The 20959-nt window shown below is 44.1% G+C and overlaps 1 protein-coding gene across 4 annotated transcripts in view; it reads right to left on the bottom strand.

Moving 5' to 3' along the window:
* Positions 1-4452: 4452 nt before the first annotated feature.
* Positions 4453-20959, bottom strand: part of ABTB3 (ankyrin repeat and BTB domain containing 3) — a 178644-nt gene continuing 162137 nt past the window's right edge. For all 4 annotated transcript variants that reach the window (XM_049822331.1, XM_049822332.1, XM_049822334.1 and 1 more), the window contains 6 exons: positions 17301-17406; positions 16390-16492; positions 14534-14615; positions 13464-13532; positions 10267-10380; positions 4453-5872 (listed from right to left, as the gene is read on the bottom strand). In XM_049822331.1, coding sequence (XP_049678288.1) covers positions 5663-5872; positions 10267-10380; positions 13464-13532; positions 14534-14615; positions 16390-16492; positions 17301-17406 — 684 coding nt within the window. In that variant the 3' untranslated portion in view covers positions 4453-5662. The remainder of the gene's footprint in view (positions 5873-10266; positions 10381-13463; positions 13533-14533; positions 14616-16389; positions 16493-17300; positions 17407-20959) is intronic.

Here is a 20959-nt window from a genome sequence, read left to right as displayed (position 1 = left end):
GACATCTAAAATTAGTGATGTGCTCGTCTGTGGGGGTTTCAGATATTATTGAATGCTATTTCAAGGCTAACTTTCTGCAAGCTGGTGTATTAAATATTAGGACAAATCCTAAGCAGCTTTTTAAATGCTTATCTATTTCAGCATCTCTGGGCCAGAGGACGAAAGCAACATCAGGCCCTTCATTTCTGTACAGCGCTTGCAGAGCCTCACATGAAAGACACTTTGTCAAACAAACTATCTTCAAGTCTTTGACTTTAGGTAACTCTTATTCTTCAAAAAAAAATACAAAATTCATCCACTAACTTCAGAGGCAGCTTTAGTGAATGCAGGCTTCAGGATGTCATCTTACAGCAATATTTTTAAGACAGAGTCAGCTCCTGAGGGACACCAAATACCTGCAACTGACTTCGACAAGTTCTGCAGGTTCTCAGCTTCTCCTAGGATTTAACCCACAGACAAAGAGTATTAGGAGTGGCTTTTGCTCTAGGATGGCCTGAGCCTTGCCTTGAGTATGTGGATGTGTGAACTTTAACACCACCTGTATTTTTCCTGAACACAAAAGCCCCACTTAAACAGGGTCCTGTATGCCTGAGTCCTCGCAGACCTAGAGTTGCACTGCATGCCATCAGAGAACCCTCCTCTGATTTTAGACAGGTACAAGGGGGGAAGAAGAGATGCCCTTTCTTTTTTCTCACTGCACCACCTCAGAGCACTTTATTTCAGTACAAACTGAGGAATTCCCTTTTTTCTCTTAATCTTCAAAGAGCAGCACATTGTGCTACACTCTGAAACAAAACTAGAATGTCTGAAAGCCCCGAGCACACCACACACTGCAGCCCATCCAGGACTTGTGCAACATTTGGTATGAAGCCAGTGGACATTCAATACGAAGAGGCTCAGTGTCAAAAGCAGCATGTGGAGGAAAGCAAGCAGCTTTCATTGGTGCCAATAGAAGCCTGGCTACTAAGCCTTCACACCTCTTTAAAGATGTTTCCTCTGTCTTTAACAGACATTTGCACAAATCTACTCCGAAGCTGAGACCAAGCAGGCAAAGTTTTAGCTGGGGAAAAAAAAGTCTTAGCCATTAAGAAAGCTGGCCCTTTTCCAGAATGGAGAGCATCTGGCCACCAGCTGTGTTTAGAGGACAGCAGGCGTAAGGAATATATCAGGGGAAAATCTGAGAAACAAGTAGACAGTGCTGAAATTTGTCGTGAAAAGAATACCAGCCCTTCTCTGTGATGTCTAAAACCTCTGCCCTCCTACATTCCCCATCCTTTTCTCTTCCCAACTCTCAAGACAATTATTGGAAAATCGCCCATTCAGGGGGACACAGATACCTATTCTGGGCTTGGGAAGGGATCCAGCAGAGCTCTAGAGTAAAAAAACTGGGAAGTGTGGAAACTGGCAGCACGTGAGGCAAAGTGAAAATGTGAGGAAATTCTGGAAACTAAGGGAGGACCCTTTTAGAGAGGCAGAAAGAAAGATCTGCAGTGAGGCAGGGGCAGGATGCCTGTAAGTCCTCAAATATTACAGCAGTGGATTAGTATAAAAAAGACAGATGGAAAGGAACCGAAACAGCCCTCCACACATTACAGGCTGGAAAGTTACGATTAAAAAAAAAAAAAAAAAGAAAGAAAGAAAGAAAGAAAAGAAAAAGAAAATCACAAGTTTTTCTAACGATGCTGTATTTTTTTCCATTTCACCTACATTGGAGGCAATATTTTCCCTCAAAATTCGTAAATTATTGCAACTCATACAAAGACTAAAGTGGAAGGCTTTTTATTTTCTAAGATGGTAACAACATCTCTCTAAAAAATGCTAATAAAATGCTCTGCTGGAAGGAGCCTTATCTGATAGTGATGGTATTCATGGGCACCCGCCGAAACTCACACTGCTTTTTAGATTAAATTGACAACAGAGCCCTTCCCCCTCAGCCCCAGATTAATGGAATGAAAAATCCACGCATGAAGCCACATACAATAAAGTTTGGAGATTATGAAACAGGCTAGAAGACAGGATCAGAATTGCAATTGATCTTGATGAAGTGGGGAAATTGCCCCAATTAAAGCAGAACAAATGCACTGAAGACAAGTTGAAAGTGTTATACTTTGGAAGGTATAGTAAACAAATGCACAAATAAAAATGCAAAGTCCTGGGAAAGCAGCAGTGAATTACCCAGGAATTATAACAGAAGACAGACTAGATCAAAGTCAGCCATGGGATGTTCTTGTAGAAAATACTGCAGGATATATTTTCTGATATGCTTTACATAAACCACAGGAGACAGTTACTCTGCTTTGCTTGTTACTGTATAAAACCCCTGTGGGAGTACTGCATTTTGGGGAAATTGGGGAGTCTTGAGGGCAATGCCAGCAAAAATCAGAGACCTAGAAAATACCAGCAAAGGAACTAGGAAAGTAGGATAATTCCTCTCATACATAGAATAATCTTGTAAGAAGATCTTGTAAGATCATCTGTTCCTCCTGTCAATCAGAGCTTGAAGGAAAAGTGGCTCAATTTGCAGTAAAAAAATTCCAAATAGTCTCTTAGGAAAACCTTCTGATTATGAGGTTGGTGAAGATCATGGATGCCTGTCGCTGGACGTTTCCAAAGCCTGCAAGCTGCACACTGTCTGGTGTGGTTCAGCTAGACCTCACCCAGCCTCGCAGCGGGAGAGGTGGACTAAAATTGGAGTTTTCAAACTCTGGTCTGTGGATCCACAAAGGTCTGATGACTGCTTCCAGGAGAAATAAATGCCAGGGTTACACAGGGGCTGGCTCTTCCGCTGGCAAAAGTGATGGGGGTCACAAGTCGAATAAGAATTGAAAGTCATGATTATTTTTTTTAAGGTTCCTTTCAACTATACACCTATGACTTTGGGATTACCAGTGTTCTGAAGGGCAAAAGTTATTCCCTTATAAATAAAGAGCCGCAATCTCTTCCTGTAACAGCTTTGAACGATAGCTTCTTGGGGCTTGTTCTCTCCTACCATTTGCTAGACACCAGCAAAGCAGATCTCGTGGCAGCAGCGGGTGCCACGCTTTCTGTCGTGCTCAGCCATCCAGATTCACAAGCCTCCAAAGGAGCAACGGGACACACGAATGCACAGGCTGATGCAGCTCTGCTGGCAGACTTGTGCAGTGTATGTTCGGAGGCAGCTGCGCTCTGTCCCTAGAGCCTTTGGCTCATGTTTGACTTTGAGTGCCCAAACACACTGACCACTCTGTTCATGTACGGCCACCGAAGGACATATTAAGCCCTTTACCTCTGAAAGAAAACCAGTAGGTGTTAACACAGATACTCTCAACTCATCAGAAGAACAACTAGCACAGTTACCAGCGTTTCCTTCCTAATGAGTCCAGGCAGGTTCCTACAAAATGCTCAAAAGACGTCACCTTCCAGGGGCAGCCTGTGCACACAGGACTCTACATCCCCTTACCAAAGAGCAGTTACTATTTGAGCTAGAAACAGGGGCACAACACCCGTGGCTATCATTATAGCATTAGATGCCAGGCTACCCACAAGCATACTTGTGCGCATGTTTCCCAGAAAAAGCCATTTTGCCTATAGATATATGCGTATGCAACTCCCGATGACTTCATTGGTCACTACGCATGTACCCAAGGGACGAATTTTAGTATCAAGATCATTGTTTGAAAAATTTTGCTATTTTAAACCATGAAGCTGTGGGGTGAGGTCTGCTCCTATCTAGTGATCACTGACATGGAAGGATGGGTTTCCATGGATGAGGACCACACCAAATGACACAAGCACCCCTGCGTGTTGCTATTGCATCAACCATGGTTTCGCTTCTCTAAGATCGCAACATTCACATAGAAGTTGCCATTACCTAAATGTTCCAGACAACATCTTGTGTGAACATCTACTATGCAGAAAAAAAACAAAAGTCTAATTGACGGACACACTGTGTCTCTGCAACATTAATGACAGTTTAGACACTTTTGTAATTTCTTGCAGGAACTGTAGAAGCTTTAAAAGACCAAGCACACAGGAGGATTTACACCTCATAGTCATAAACCAGCTTCCTACCGTGTTGATTACTAAAGCCAAAACTGTGTTCTCTGAGCATGCCAAAAGCTATCGGCATGGAAGAGCACCTGACGTAGATACTTCAACAAAAGAACAAGAGGTTAACATGCACTGTCAAAATAAAACTTCTAAAGTCTATGAACTGGGCACAGTTTCTGAACAGCATGCTAGAAAATAAATATATTAATGTCTCTTTGCCATGGAGAAGGCAACATCTTTGCCTACTTCTTGCTGTGGTTTTCAGAGACAGAGCATCAGGAATGTTGTGGCACGTAGCCGATTTGTCTTGCTAACAATATGCTGCAAAAGAAACGAAGCCTTGACATTAAATCACATCCCCCATCCCACCCCACCCAAAACCTGCATTGTAGATAACCTATACATTCTCAGGATACAGTGAGAAATCATTCTATAGTACATATTTAATTATAATTTAAAAAAATCTAACTTGGACACAATCTCTGGCCAGTAGCAAAGTATCAACACATTACTGAAGTAAAGATCTGTTATTATCCCTTCACTGTAACAAACAGAAATCAGCATCTCGAGAAGGGTCTCCAGGGGTATCATATCACAACCAATCGCACCAAATAAAAAAATATGCTAATTTCACAAATGAAGTTTGACAAGAAGTAACATTGCATTTGTCTTGGCGAAACAAAGCACAAACGTAACATTTCACAGGTACCGTTACCATGCAAATGCATGTTGAGTTTGTCATTGTTTGTAACCCCAAATCACGAGTAGCATGCAGTTCTCCTGCCCCCCAACTACTGTATTAGAGATAGTCTGGGTAATGTACCTCTTTGGTGTAACCATAGCCTGTTAGGCAAGATTATACCACCCTAGGAAAGAATACAAGCAAAACTTGATCATATATATGTTTACACAATGTACATTTTACCATTTAAAAAAACAAAACATGTTACATAGATTCTCAAACACAGCTCTGTCGAAAATGAAATTTTAAGCTTAAGAAATAGTTTTTAAACTACAAGGCCACCCCATTATTTTTTATGAACAATTTAAAAAGTTCCCACCCTTAAAAATCTGCCAGTATATTTCCTCAGCTGTAACAGTCTTACCCACTCTCTAATACAGTTGATCTTTGCTCGACAGCAATAACAGTTCTTACATTTCTTAAATGCACGAGATAATGGACTCCAGGATAGATATAGTTCTTAAATGTGTAACACTGGAATAAATCCACCTTAAATGATTAACCGGTCAATTCGGGTGTTTCCCTGCACCACTGCTCAGGCAGGGGCTTCTGCTGTTCACTGATGTGAGTTCTGGCTTTTGTTGGCATTGAGCTCCACGACGACACGCGTGTGTTCAGAATTTGAGTACAACAGCGATTCACTGGATACTCCTATACCCCGTTTGCTCAAAAACACGGAGGAGCTTTGTTTTCTATATTCCCTCATCCAAATGGGGCTGCAGTCCCAGCACAGCACCTTTGGCCAAAACAGAACTATTTGGATGCGAAGTAGAATTTTTTAATTTTTTTTTTTTTTCGTAGTCATTTAAGCAACTGCAACGGGATTAAGCAACTGCAACAGCAGACTTAACTTGCAGGGTCTTTATTAGAGGTTTACCGTCTTTCTCAGCTTTACACAATGGAGCCCTTTGAAGAAGACAAATGAATTGACTGAATCCTTGTGGCCAACGTCCTCTGTAAGTCCTGTAGTACATTTTGACCAGACGTTTCTCCATTCTTGTCATACAACAGCTGTTTGAAAGCTTCGTTTTCAATGAGGACCATCATATTTTTTAGAAAGTAGCCTTCACAATAGGAAGAAAGTTCTGTCACTCCGAGAAACTACAAGAAGTGAAATTAGAGAAAGATAACCATTCTGATAAAACCCACTCAGCAAATACAGTGCATAAGAGCTGCACACAAACACACAAAGTAAGCCTTTCAGACAGGCACAGTAACACTTATGGATATATATGTGTGGAGGGGAAGGAGTTAATCAAACAGTAATTTATGCTGATGATTCTGATAACGATTCCATGTTATAAAGCACTCGTTGTTCAGGAAACAAACTTCCAGGGGCTGAAGCTTTGCTCCCTTGGAAATAGGTGGGATTTTTGCCACAGAGTTCAGCAGACCCATGATTTCATGCTCGAAGTTACACCCTAAAACTACAGGTTTGGGAAAACATACTACAGACCAAGTTTCACGAATGCTATCCTTAGTAAGGATGGGACATATGACTGCAGAAACCTGTCATGCAAAGTTTCATGCTTTGAGGAGAAATGGAGGTTTGTGGAGCACATGGTTTGGGGCGGTCAGTATCTCCCTTACATTGGACACTGTGTCAGGGTAATAGGCAGGGATACTGTAATGTGTGAGCAAACCTCAAATGTGCAAGTGAAAATGTATGAGCAAACCTTAAATGACCCGTACTGGTCATTTGATGGGTGACCCGTACCAGTCATCACCCGCTGGCTAGATCCTGACAAAGAGTATAGCCGTGATATTCCACTCTGGGTGTAATGATAAGCCATGCAAGTGTGGAGAGCAGTGCTCAGCCCATCCTCCTGCCCAGGTCAGCTCCTGCTAGCAACAAGCTCTGAGTAAAACAGGAACCTTTGGCTGCGAGGTGCAGCCTGAAGGGCCAGAACTGCTGGGGCATTGCATAGCTTTGGGTCCAGACTGGAACAACTACACAGCAGTGTTGCCCAACTACCACCTTATCACGTTCAGAACTAAGAATGGAAATTGCTACAAAATAAAGGGAAAAAAAGAAAATACACATTAGGGCTAGGTAGGACCTGTCTTCCCAAGGAAAATGAATGAATTTAACTTGATTTCCAACATGCAAGTTTTCGTCAACTTATGAGTGCATTATTTTGCACCTGGATGTGACAGCATATGTGTGAATCTGTATTCTTCTCTGAAATACCACTCATCCCTATTCGTTACTTCAATATATTTATGAGATTGAGGAAATAAAGTACTTTTTTTTTCTTTTTCAGATTTGTTCTGAAGCCCAGATTGCAATCTGTGCAAGTGCTGAGTGTTTTAGGCATGTATTTGAAACTCCAAATGATTTTGTTGGGAGTTTGGGGGCATTCATATAAAACACAACTAGTATCTAGTGGTAACTAATCAATCACCATTATAAATCCAATTTGCTCAGTTACTTCATTTCTTTCTGGGAGTAAAGAACAGTGACAAAGGCTTTGAAAAATGAAACCCTTAAAGTGATACTTGTCAAATGACTGCCTTTTCAGATGTTGGGCCCAACGCTGTTTAATATCTTCATAACTGATCTGGGTGATGGGATCAAGTGTACCCTAATGAAGTTTGCTGATGATACCAAACTGAGTGGGGAAGTGGACACTTTGGAAGGGAGAGCCACCCTGCAGGATGGGCTGGAAGAGTGGGCTAACAAGACCCTTATGAAGTTCAACAAAGACAAGTATAAGGTCTTGCACCTGGGAAAACATAATCCAGGAGCGCGGCACAGGCTGGGATCTACCCAGCTGGGGAGCAGCTCTGTGGAAAGGGACCTGGGGATCCTGGTGGACAACAAGCTCAACATGAGTGAACAGTTTGCTGCTGCAGCAAAGAAAGCCACAGGATGCTGGGTTGCATCAGCAAGAGCATCACCAGCAGAGATAAAGAAGTCTTAATCCCATCTACTCAGTGCTTGTCAGGCCGCACCTGGAATACTGTGTACAGTTTTGGTTCCCACTATGCAAAAAAGCTGTGGACAGCCTGGAGAGGGTCCAGAGAAGGGCCACAAAGATGATCCTTGAGATCCCTTCCAACCTGGTATTCTATGTTTCTATGTTGCAATTTTAAGAATGGAAAGCCCATAAGGATTTTAATACTCTCAGTTCAGCTTTCAAATTGCAAATGAGACCAAATCCACATTGTCTCACCTTCCTACTGGTACTTCACCTCTTTAACCGAGGGTCTCAATCTCTTGTTCCTACAGCTCCTTTCCTTTTACACAGCTCACCACCCTGCTAAACACTGTTCTACAACCTAGGCCTCCACCACAGCTTTCCAAATCTATTCTCACTTCATGCTATGCTTCCACCAAATCATATCTTTCTCTCAATCATCACGATGACAAAGACCATGCTCCATGTGTCTCTGGGCCAACCTGCTCACACTTCTCCCTTTGGAAAGGCAGGTCTCAGCATCGCCTGAGTTCCTGCAGGTACAGCTGAGCTTGCAAAATAGCAAGGACTAGAAATGGTACCTGCAATGGGAACAAGGTAATCAAAAACCTGTTCCTGGCTGATGTGGTGGTTCCTGGCTTCGGTACCTGCTCACTTTATTCCCATCCTCACAGCGGTCTAACACGAGCTTTTTCCACACTTCAAAGAACAACATGGCAAAGCAGACCGTTGGCTGGCAAGCTGCGCTTGAACCGCTTGTGAGCTCCCCTGGCTCATCAGGACCATCTGGCCTCTTCTGCCACACAGCATTACCTCGTATTCACATAACAAACAAATGAAGCTACTGTGTGACAGGAGCACTCGGGGCAGAACGATCTGTGCTCAGATTAATCACCTGCACGTCACACAGACTGGGAGCAAAAAGATGAAGCGTCTTCTCTGCTCTGCAGACAGCGTAATAGAGAGGTATCTGAACTAGCTTTAAATGTGTGAGTTCAGGTGCTGGAAACCTTCTAGCTGTAGCAGTATGAAGCTTAGCCCTGGTAATTTACTGGAAGCGGGGTAAATTAGCCTACGCGGACAGAGCTCTAGGGTGATGTGGCTTAACTAATTCCAGAAGTTAAGACTTCATTCACAGCTAGCTTGGCTATCTCTGCAATGCACTACCCACGTCGGTGCAAACACAACCCTGGCCATAAAAGCCTCTCAAGTATACCATTTCCACTGCCTCCACTGGGAGATGCAGGCAAAAAACTTGCAGGCTGGGGCCCTTACAGGCAAACAAGGAGCTGGATTTAGTCACCGGGTTTGTTCAGTCCCAGCATCAGCAGCGTACAAGTCCCTCACACAGGTCTAAAGCTCCGTGTAAGAATTTTCTTCAATCAGGATGTAAATAACAAGCCACGTTTCACAATTTAAAGAAAACATGTGATTTTAAAACAAAATTATGCGGTTTACTTTTAGTAACAGTAATACGAATCAAGAAGTTCCCACATAAGCTAGGAGATAAATGAAATATTTTTCAAAAGATTCCTGCACTGCTGGTTTTTTTTCCTATTACAATAAATGGAACTGCAGATATACCTCATTTCTTATTCATTTTATAGGTGGAACTTTGTGCTATTTCAAACACTGATTGCATGTTATCTGTACATCAAGACCTAACATTACTACTCTCTGTAGGAAATACCTGATGATGGGAATGGAGGTCAGATCTGCAGGGGTTTGGAGCAATCTGCAGCATTACTCTGTTCAATCAAACCTCTGTGTCATGCTGCACCGTTTTATCTTTTGTATAGACCATGTAAGTTACAGAAAAAAAATCATCTAAGGAATGCTTTAAAAATATGTCATTGCAACTATTGGTGTGTCATTTCCATCTTCCAACTGAAAGTCTAACTACTAAGCACATGAGAGAAGGAGAAAAACTGAAACTAATCAATGTGGCAACCACCTCCATCAATGAGTGAAAATAGGTTTTCTAGGTCAAAAAATGCCATGCTTTTATGCCTAATGACTTAGGCCCCCTCACAAGCTAAGTAAGTAATTTGATTCCAATAAGAAGCTGTGAATCTCTCCTCTCCAAGACATAAAATTCTCATTACCATCCTTGCACGGCTCAGAGACATTGCACTTTGACAATGTGGCATTTTTATATATTGACAAGCTGTCACCAGCATTGAGTATATCAACCCAGTGGGCTTCAGGCAGGAGAAAACAGGGAATTGTAATGGGAAAATGCAGCTTAGAAGGTGAAAGAGAGGTGTCTTATTCAGGTAGGTGACTCCTGTTGAATAACTCAGCAGTTTGGGTTGCCATGATAAGGGATAGGTCTGCCACATGGTGGTACACGCAAATTAAGTTTGAAGCACTTGGAGAAGGGGGTGAGCAGTTGCCACGGCTGCTCTTACACTACATGGTTTAGGACTGTCACTATGCTAGGTACCTACTAGCCACTCAGTCCCAGTAAATGACAAATCTTAAAAACTAACAAACTATCACTATTCATCATAAAACTGATCTATGAGTATGACAACAGACACGTAACATAAAAGAATATGTGGTTATTTTTACCTTCGCATGATTATAAATATCCACGCAGTTTTCTGTATTAATGCTTTTTGCACAAATGATCTCACAGTGTCGTTGTAAAGCTTCAAGCTGGAAAAATTTAGCAGCAGAGAGAAGCTAAAAAGAAAAAAAAAAAAAAGCAAGGAAGAAAATAGTCAAAACTCCTGAGCATACAGAATCGGAGCTTGCTTCTTTACTGTTTTGTTATATTTTTTTCTCTGCCCCTGCTTCAGTTTTCACAAAAGTACTGACAAACAGTCAGAATGAGAAGGTCGCTTGGTTGCTTCAACCCTTTGCAGTCCCCTCTAGATCACACCGTCGGAAGCTGTATATGGAGAGACCACCACAGGTTGTTCAGGTCCATGACTTTGGGGTGGGAGGAGGAGAGAGAAAAAGGAAACGGCAGTTTGGAGAGTCTTTGGCCACTTTGCAAACATGACTCTGCAAGGAGGGATCTGCAATTAAATTCCAGGGAAAAAGTGTTTGGGTTCAACTGTTTCACAAGTTCTGGCTGAAAACAGAGCACCTGGGCTGGATGTGGGGATGTCAGCAGAAGTGCCGGGACCAAGAGCACAGAGGAATTCAAACCAGATGATGATAACCACGCTGGGCAGTCTTAAAAATCTAGAGGGGCAATAAAAGTCAAATCTGTCACCTCAGCAGACTCAAGGAAATGGAGTCAGGTCTCCATATGCTCCTTGCTCTAGCTCGCAAGCAACGGCAAGCTCATGTCTAGGCCACAGGCACTGGAACACTCTCTGGCTCCACGACCCCAAGGAGTGGTACACAGCAGGATAGACCGGCTTGGTGCAGGGCACTACCTAATTAACACTCATGTTAGTGTCATGTGCCTGTATCGCTGCACTCCTGCCATCAGGACTCCGGCTGACCTCCCTCATCGGTGCTGTATCCACCCCACGGATACGCTACCTGCACTGCCGCTGCACACTGTGGGCATCACCTGAAGCCTGTGGGGTGAAAATGGCTTAAATTTTGAGTTCTCCAACTGATTTCAGTAGTGCTAAGGTTTCACCTCTTGCTCCCTTTCTGTTCTTTTACAGCAGGGAAAAGGGATTTCACTTTCTGTCTTTCCACGGTAGGCCATTGCCTCTGGCTCTCTGCTCTGGCTTGGGACGCCGGGTTGGAGTTCTTCATTGCTTGACACCTTGCCCTAACCCAGCCAGGTCTCTTGGCCAAGGTGTTCATTTATATGACCCTTATCATCTACGACTGCATGACAAAAAGCTATCCTGTGAATCCCCAAAGGGTTCTCATGCTGCTAGGCAAGAGCATTGGGGAACAAACCCCTGAAACTTCCATGACATTATTCTGACTTCTCCTATGCAGTCCGCTCAAGCTCTGCTTTAATCCCATAAATAAATCCAAGTGCTGGAAATCTGCAGTGCTGATGTGATAGCAGCCAGCTGGCCCCAATTATGAATTGCAGCAAAGATTTCTGTGGAGTATTTCTGGTGCTTCTTGTTATCATATTTGTAATAAGGCAAGTTGCTAAATGCAGTTTTGAAAGATAAAGCCAAATCCTATTCCAGCTGCCTCTGTGGCTCAAGCAGTCATGTGCTGGTTTGTAATTACTTTAAACTGTGAGGAACCGTGGCCAGATCTGTTATCAACAGATCAATCAATCAGTCATACATTCTTGAGGCACAGAAGTTTTGAGATGTCACAAAAGTAGAGCAAGCAGCCAGCTGAACTGCAGCACAAGCTTTTTAACAGCCTAGGTGATAACACACACATCTCTACAAAGCCGTTGCACTGCCTAGTCTAAGAGTCCTTATTTCAGAAAGGGTTAGAAATTCAGGAGCTTCTTTCAAAACTATGAGTGAAATAGAGAATCAGTGACCTTTTCCTATAAAGCTCACAAAGTCAGTGCAGGTATGCTTAGTTAAAAATCCACTGCCTGTGTTGGAGAGGGATAATTTCAGTCCTGACCAGTTCCATCCTCTGGCTGCCAGCAGGGCGGCTGCAGATGTCCCTGTACCCATCAGAATCATTTCACTCTGGCCACTCGTACCCCAAAGAAGAGTCTCTCCCAATTTCTGCTTAGCAGTATTTTGGTAAAAGCCAAGCCTTGCATGGATGCCCCGGGCAGTATTGTCATAGGGACAGACTAACTAATGTAGGCAACAATAAAACATCATGGTGGCAGACTATATAATCTGTATGCTGATGATTACCAGCTGTTTAAGTAGCTCTGATTTTAGTATTTACTGTCCCATATTCTTTTTGGCTGCCATAATTTGGCGACTGTCAACAGCAAAACTCCCTGAATGACTCCCTGAATTGAGAATTTGCTCAAATATCTCTTATTTCTATACAGTTGGAGTTGTTAGGCTGATCATAGCTGGCAACGACAGCACACAGTATTGGGAAGAGGATGACTTAACATCCATACAGGTTATGGATGTGTGGCTACGCTGAAGGCTCAGTCAGCTCCAGTTGGCTTGGTTTGGCTTTTGCAAATGGGCACAATGGCACTGGATGTTTTACACGTAGTGAGAAAGGGGCAAAGGAGTCTCTGTATCTCAGGGAGCAGCTTAAGGTTTTATTCAGAAAATTTGACAGTCACATGCTTGAAATTGAACTGAACTGTGACTCCGGTGGGATTTCTCCCATGGTTAAAGCTAGGTACATGCCCAAGAATTCTCCCGAGCGAGGAACCAAACTGGATGCTTTTATGCTGCTGAAATAGCTCTGGACATGTAAGCCTGAGCTAATAAAACCAAAGTAAGAGTGTGGCAGAGAGCAGCTGACTGGCCCAGCTGGAGCAGAGCACCTCACTTACCAGGCTGAGAGAGAGAGAGGATGGTACACTACGCTGCTGGGAGTTCCTTCCAGGTTTTGGTAACACCAGCTTTGCATTTCTTTGAAAGAGCCTCTCAAAGCATCTAACCAGATATTTTTATTTCAGATACTTTGTTTGCTTGACGACCATAATTTTCCTACTCTTTCTTCTCCGACAGTCAAGTTCATAGTGGGAAAAGTTACCATAAAGGACGACCGGCAGAGAAGGAGACTGAGTGTCTCCCGCAGGACTGTAGATAGCCTGGGCACTCCGCATGAGGCGCTGCTGGCTCTTACAGGAGTGCTCACGCCTTGCCCAGTGGCCACATGCCCTTGGGTGAACAGTACACAGATCACTTAGCATTGCTCCCACTGCAATTAAGATAAATGTCTCTTACCTCCATAATTTCATTATTTTTAATCAGGAGTGACTCTGCACCTCCATAATAAAGATACTGCATAACCAGCTGTAATAAAACAAAGGGAGTGTTTATAAAAAGCAATCCAAGACATCAGGGAACAGGGGGTGATGTAAAGACTGCAGGCAATACCTGAGGCTCTCCAACACCACCAAGGATTTGTAGACAAAACTGGCCCAAACCTCCCGATTTCAAGATATATTTGGTTACTCTCTCTCTCTGCACAGTTCCTTCTCACAGGTGGTCTAATGTCTCAACCCTCACCAGCCCCATTGTCCAGACTTTCTGGTGAGCTCCAAACACTTTGCAGGAAGCTGATTAATTCATTCGGAATTTTCAATGTATTTCCCAGTACATTCAGTACGTTATTGATTCAGGAAAATATAGCATATGTAATGGTGGTTCCCTTATTCCTTCCCTGGCAATGGCACCCTCACCTTCACCCAGCTGTATGCGGGCACGCATGGATGATGAGAAAGAGTGACGGAGGCTTTGCACTGTAATACGAGCCAGCTAAGATCCCTCTGCAGCCGGCTTCCAGCAAGCCTGAAGTTACTGTAGGCAGCTGGGAATTATCTGCAGCGGTAACAGTCGATACATGGAACTGTCTGAGCTCTGACTCAAATAAAAGGAAGCATATACACGTATACGCTACAAATACAGAAAGCAAGCTCTGTATTTTCACAGCAACAAATTGACGGCACAATACTGCTAAGGAAGGGAATGAACTGTGTCTCTTCCAAGACTGTCCATTAAATACAGAAAGAGCCAACAAGAGAAAAAAGACTCAAGTGCTTTACCTTGACATGCACTGCTTTGTCTGCATAGCCCATGTAAGTGAAATGCATGCTATTGTATCTGGTCGGGCACGACATTTGCAATCAATAGCACTCTGCAGCTTAGTGTATGAACAGAGGTGAAGCCTGTGCTCATGAAACCACTACTCTGAGCTACGTGTTTATCACATACATACGTACTAATTTGGACAGGGCATGTACGATGTTCCTATTATATGTTCCATTCAAATTCAATGTGAGAACTGACTTTACCTGAAAGATGGGGTACTTCACATAGTTGATCTCAATACAAGTACTATCAGATGAGGGCTTGCTAGACAGCAATGCTTTAAACCTAAATAAAAAGGAGCGAGATTGAAATACCAGCCCAATCATCTCCGTGAAAAAGTACAGCAAAGTGGAAGGACAGCATCAGCTCTTGCAAAAACAGTACACTGAAATGAATGGATTTGTCACCGAAAAGCATCAAGATTTAGACATTGACATAAAATAAAGTTCAAACCGAACTTCTTCCTGAAGCCTCTCTTTTAGGAGATTTCAATTTGAAGTTTTGGAAAAATACATCTAATATCACAATAGAATAAAATGTACATAGGAAATTCAGATACTGTAATGATGCATATTACAGAAACAAATTTTTTTTTTTCCTTTTTTTTTTTCTTAGAGGCAACACAATCTTTTAGGAAGACTTGCAACATCTAAAAACTGCACATCTTTTTTAAAGTAAGTAGATAAATTTTGGCCTATGTCCATTGTGCTGCTTAAAAAAATGTTTTGGAACAAAATATTAAAACAACTACGCTAAGACTTTTAATGCTTCTATGCAGGCTCAATAAAATTGCGTAAAAAGAGGCAGGACAGAAAACTGTTGTTGTTGCTGTTCTCTGATTATCAAAACCTGAAATTCAGACACAAGTTTCAGAAAAAAACCCAACATTTTAAGTTACAAATTGCAGATTTTATGTGAGACATATGCTTACGTAGGAATCTGTTTCTCAAAACCAGGTATTCCCATTTGATCAGAAGGCGAAAATGGGGAATCCGCTGCCAGAAACATCTGCCCTTGTACTTCCTCTTTTTGTTAATTCATCTGACCTTCTAGCAGTAGTGAAAAGCTTGGCTTATCTATCAAGACCAGCATTTGCTGGATGGTAACCTTTTCCATATCACGACTGCATCTTGTTAATTAAAATACGGATAACAATTGATTTGCTTTTACTAGTGTCAAACTTTATTATGAACACAATTTAGTAGGTTTAAAGTTGGAGTTTGGAACGTGCTTGTACCTCTACCAATACGCTCTAAACCAAAATACCCATTTCTTAATTGAAGGCAGGGTCAGATACTGCAGTTGCTTTATGCAAATCTCTTTGCTCTGTGCTCTGGGTTGGCAGCACATCTAGCACCAATTCCCACATTGCTCAAACTACCCAAACTCAGTGGCTTGTCCTTGCCGTGTCTTGAAATAAGCCCTTATGGAGGGCCAGCTATGTTTATTTAAAAGCACCCCTCTAATTATAAAGCTGCATGCAAATAAGGTTTGTGAGCAACTTTAAGGTTGGGTTGAGCTGGATAACCCACGTCCAGCCTTCTGAGCACAGGGAACAGACTATAATTACTACCTTTAGATACAGTATGATACATTTCATAGATATTTTATTTTATTTTAAAAATGTCAAATGCTGGCAATGAATTGTGCCATAGTAGCTTGTTTTTCCTGGAGACTGCCTACACCAATACAAGGCAGGATTTAGCCACTCACAGGATAAATGATTATTAAGAATCAAAATATTAAGACTCCTCTACGGTTAAGAGCTGGATGCAGCAATGCGCTCCATGCAAATGTGCCTCAGTGGAATGAAGTCAGATGCGGGGCCAGAAGCATGGATCATTTACTGGGTAGGAATCTAGTGATGGGAGCACTTGTTAAACATCCCACAGATCAACTGGAATCAAGTTGTTGAGATGCTCTGCTTAGGAAAAACTTGGAGACTGGGCCACTAGCCCTCAAAGAATCTTAACAGCAGCAAACAAAAAAAAGGAAAAAAGCAAAACCACAACATCAAATTCTATTTTTGTTAAAACCCAGAAATGTCTCTATATTTTACCTTGGGGATGCAGTAAATAGCAACACTCTGTGTGCATAAAATGGCCTTCCTTCCACCAGAAATGTAACATCTGACATCTCTTTGTTGTTAAGAAAATGGGGATCTAGAATCACAAAAAGAAGAAAAAAAAGCGCCAATAACTTCAGTTTAGAAGAGGTCATAAACATACAGAATATTTTCCTGTTTTGACAAAAGACGACAATAGAGTAAAAGGATATTGTTTTTAATGAGTAAAGCCCATAAAGCTATTTTGGACAGCCTGAGACAGAAGCCTCCCAGACAGCCACGTGGAGTTCAGACGAAGGGAATTCAAAGCTTTGAAGTCCGTGACGACCTTTGCCGAGATGACGGCCAGCCATCCCCGCCGCGCGGAGCTGGCGCTGCCTCCCAGCTCTGCTACCCAAAGCAAACTGCAGCTGGACGGATGCTGGAGGGCCCTACGCTCATTTATACCCTATCACGTCCCCCTCCCTGTGCGGGGAAGTCTTCGTGCCAAAGGGGAAGAGGGTCCTGGAAAATTGCTCGGGTCTTCTCTCGGTCGCATTACAGCAACCTGGGCTCTGTCAGCAGGGCTGGGAGGGCTGTGCCACTGCAGCATCACCCGCAGCCAGCCTCGGCGGTTTGAGATGCGGACAGACGTTTGGCTCTGGGCCCTAAGCTCGGATCCCAGCCTAATTAGCAACACAAACAAATCTTCACAGATTTAGGGTCCCACTCTAATGCACCTGATGACCCTCCCGATTTCAGCAGGTGTTTCAGGTCAGGCTAAGTTTGAGGCCCTTCCTTTTTCCAGTTCCCCCTTTCAAATTCAGGTTTTTCTCTGCCTTGTGCCCCCCAAGCATCTGGCCAACGATGCAGACTTCCCACAGCTCTCCTTGGAGAACCAACGAGTATCTTCAAGTCACACTTACCTAGGCGAGAGGTCTGCTTGCGCTTGATTTCAACGAGCTTTGGAATAGGGTAGGGTCCATAGCAATGAGTGAAAATGACAGAGAGCTGCTGGCTGATCACTTCGTTCTAAGCAAAAGAAAACAAATATATGCAATGTAGCTTAGTATGCAAGGTGAGATCAGTATGCAACAGAGATGTTATGTTGTTCTCAAGAGTTGCCTGTTTTGAAGCTGAAGAATGTGATTGCTGAAGCTTTATTAAAAGTCAGAGCTTAGGATTATCACTATTTGTTAGAAACAGCAATTCTCATTTCCTTGATTGGTATGTCTCCTGCAGGAATTAGTTAAAATGAAAAGTCCTCTCCTCGGACCAGAGGTGGTCTTTTCCTAACAAACTCCATAGCCCCTATCCCCTCCACAGAAACAAAGCTCCTTTACAATAACAATTTCATTTCATTTGCAGACTTACTGTACTGGAAAATGACTTTTTGTCGCTGTTTAGAAAACGGTCGTTGGTCACGTTTTAGAAAACCAGAGCTACAAACAGATATAGCTGCGCAGCCTGCATGCAACAGTCTCACAAACAGACCCTCCCTTACAGAGTGACTGAAGCGTCACAGTCCGCCACTGAATCTCCTCATTCAATCCCAAATGTTTCATTAATGTGCTTTTACACCACTGGCACTGGCCTGGGAAGCCACCAGACCTTCACAGAACCAGGTCTGGTCCCTGGCCTGACCCATTTCTGCCCAGACCCTGGGGGCAAGGCACCCGCAGGACACCTTCCTAAGTGCCTCAGCAACTTGAGTATTCGTACGCCTAAGCTGAAAGGGTAGTGAAATGGATTTAGTGCTTAACTACCTAAGTCACAGCTGAAAGCAGGATTTAAAAGCTTTGGCAAATTTTATCCTGTGCTTTGCTGATAACCGGAGCAGGTCTAGCCAAGTTCAACCGTGCCACACAGCTAATTCATGATGACATCTTTTAACTACCCTGTTGGTTAGCGACCCTCTTCCACACCAGGAAACTGTGAAAAGGTGAGGCACTTAAATATAAGAGGGTCCAAGGCCAAGGAAATAAGCAGGTGAAGGACCAAAAAAAAAATAATCTTAATATAAAAAATTGAGGAGTGTAGTTTTTATACTAGAAATATCTCCAGGCTTATAGAGCAGAAATTGAAGCTTTCCTTTCTCCGAGCGCATTTCAGCTCAGTTCTAACAGCAGTGCTCCTTAAATCCCACAAGGGACGAGGAGGAGTGGCAGAGATCCTGTAATGACTCCCTTACTGAATCTAATCAAATGGGGTGGGAAAGGGTAGAGCTGTGCCCTCACAGGCACACGCCGATGTCAAAGGAAATTACACGCGCTCGCCCACAGGCAGGAGTTGGCTCCTAGTACTACGTCAGATGTAGCGCTGAAAGAAACGCTAAGATAAGAGAAATAGTGATACTAAGCGACACCATTTAGCACAACGCAGGGACCAGCCCTTGGAGAGGGGCTCACCGCTGCGGCTCTGAGACAAGGAGGACGTCTCGCACCGGCAGCGTCTCTCTGTTCAACATCTTCCAGCCCGAGCTCTGCGGAGCACTTCACAAAGGGAGTGAATCACGGAGCAAAGAGAAAAGGAAGATTTAAGGCCAGATTTAAAGAAGGAAGTGACTCAGCTGCCGGGAGGGCTCGGGGAGAGAGCTCTAGACAGACAGGGCAGAAAGAGCAATTGCTTCTCTGCTCGGAAGGGCTGTGCCGAAGCACGGCGGCCGACTGAGTCAGCCAGGGAGGAGTGTGTCCGGGGGGATGCCGATTACCAGCAGGGCAGCTCCCAGTTGGATCCAGCAGATGCTAAGAAGTCAGTAAATACAACAGAGGATGGGGATAATTCCGTGGTTCAGAGCAGAGGGAAGCTTCTGGAGAGGAGAGGCATAATTGGAAGAGCAACGCTCACCTTTACCCGCAGTGAATAAAAGCAGAGTAACTGCACTAAAGAGGATAGCTGCTGGCAGCTCCCTCTCGAATCTGCTGGGTTGCACAGGTCCTGTCTGTGCCGCTGAGGTTTCGGTGGGTCCACGAACTCAGCAGTCCCAGCTACAGCTGTGCCAGGCAATAGCTTTTTAAAAACACACATATACATCAATAAAGACGATGCATCTCCTCCTTCTGGGCTGGCTGTGGGAATGCGCTGATGGAAGATCTGGGTATTGATCTCCCAGTGCCTCATTAGGCGCCGGAGGTCTCACTCACCAGTCCGAGCCACAGCACCGTGTACCAGCACCGAGACTGGGGAAGAACGGGCCAAACCCAGTCACGCAGGTGAGAGAGGATGATCCTTGCTCCTAACTCCAACAACGTGATGAACGGGTCGGGAATGCGGACAACCCCATGGGAGCCTGCCTACACACGCGAGGTGCTGCCAAGCTCCCTGGGTCACCAACGGGGCACGAACCCTGTGGTGTGTGCAGACACAAGCCCATTATAAAGCCACCTTGCCACTGACTGCCCACAAGCCTGCGAAAAACCTGGTGTAAACTAAGCTCTAATTAGCTCAAGATGCGATACATTCTCATGAGAGATGCTTAAAAACCCCGAGACACAGAACAAAGATGGGACAAAGAGAAAAGAGACCTTAGGATCGGCACATCAAAGAAAGCGGGGCCATCAGACAGACAGCGGCTCGATGCGTTGCGGAGCTTCAGACCTCCAGTGCAGGACACTGATCTCATTTGGCAGAGAGGAGGTTGGAGACCTTTGGCTTCCATCGATAACATTAAATACTTAGAACACAGGCCACCGAAAGGCCAAAAAAATGTGCTCGGCTAGAAAGGTGAAGCATGTGCTCATTTAGAGTCATCGCTAACAAAGAGCAGCAAGTTTTCTCCCCGAGACACCGGGAGGGGAGCGGTGAGCTAGTACAGCAGAGCAAGCTCGCTTCCCTCCCCACCCCACGCACAGCCAAGCTTCCACGGCTGTGGCCCTGGATCTGCTCCCCGCAGAGCCTCTGCTGGCTTTTACCAAGAAACCAGGCAGAAAGAGGCAGCAAAGAGGAGAGAGAAAAGGGATGCTTTGCCTGCGACTGGGTGGCTGCGGAAAAAATTGACTTTTTAAAGCTGAATCCTACTCTTGGAGCAGGCTGAGCTGGGCTGCCTGTGAAGTAACTGGGAACAACTGTCCACGATCTGGGGCACCAGCATTGCTCTGCCAGACAGGAGGACATGTCCAGCCTATCCAACCTTCCCCTTCGCACAGCGCCCACACTGGGAAGCTCAAAAGCTGCCCTGGTTACCACATCCATCCCATTTAAGCACCGAGCTGGATAATTCTTCCCCATTTATCCTATCACCCTACCAGCTGACTGTGAAATAACAGCTGTAAGAACTCGCTGCAGCAGTTGTGGGCGACGCTATCAACACTTGAGGAGCAAACCGAAGTTTGTTTTCTCGCTATAGTTTGATGTTGAAAAACATTGTGCCAGGATGTGCGAGGCTGAGACCTGGAGCGAGGCCAGCTTCCTTTCAGACATGGGCGTTCATTCGCAGTCAAAGGGAGCTGATGCGCATCTTCTACTGTGGGAGGGGGAAGAAAGCTTGGCATAGGATATAATAAAAATATTTACCTAGCTATGGGGTAGTTTACAGATAGGCAAGAGGGAACAGGGAACAACAGTGAATCTTCTGAGGGAGACGGTG

This window comes from Accipiter gentilis, chromosome 18, assembly GCF_929443795.1.
Source record: "Accipiter gentilis chromosome 18, bAccGen1.1, whole genome shotgun sequence".
Lineage (NCBI taxonomy): Eukaryota > Metazoa > Chordata > Aves > Accipitriformes > Accipitridae > Astur > Astur gentilis.
This window is presented reverse-complemented; position numbering and strand designations above follow the sequence as displayed.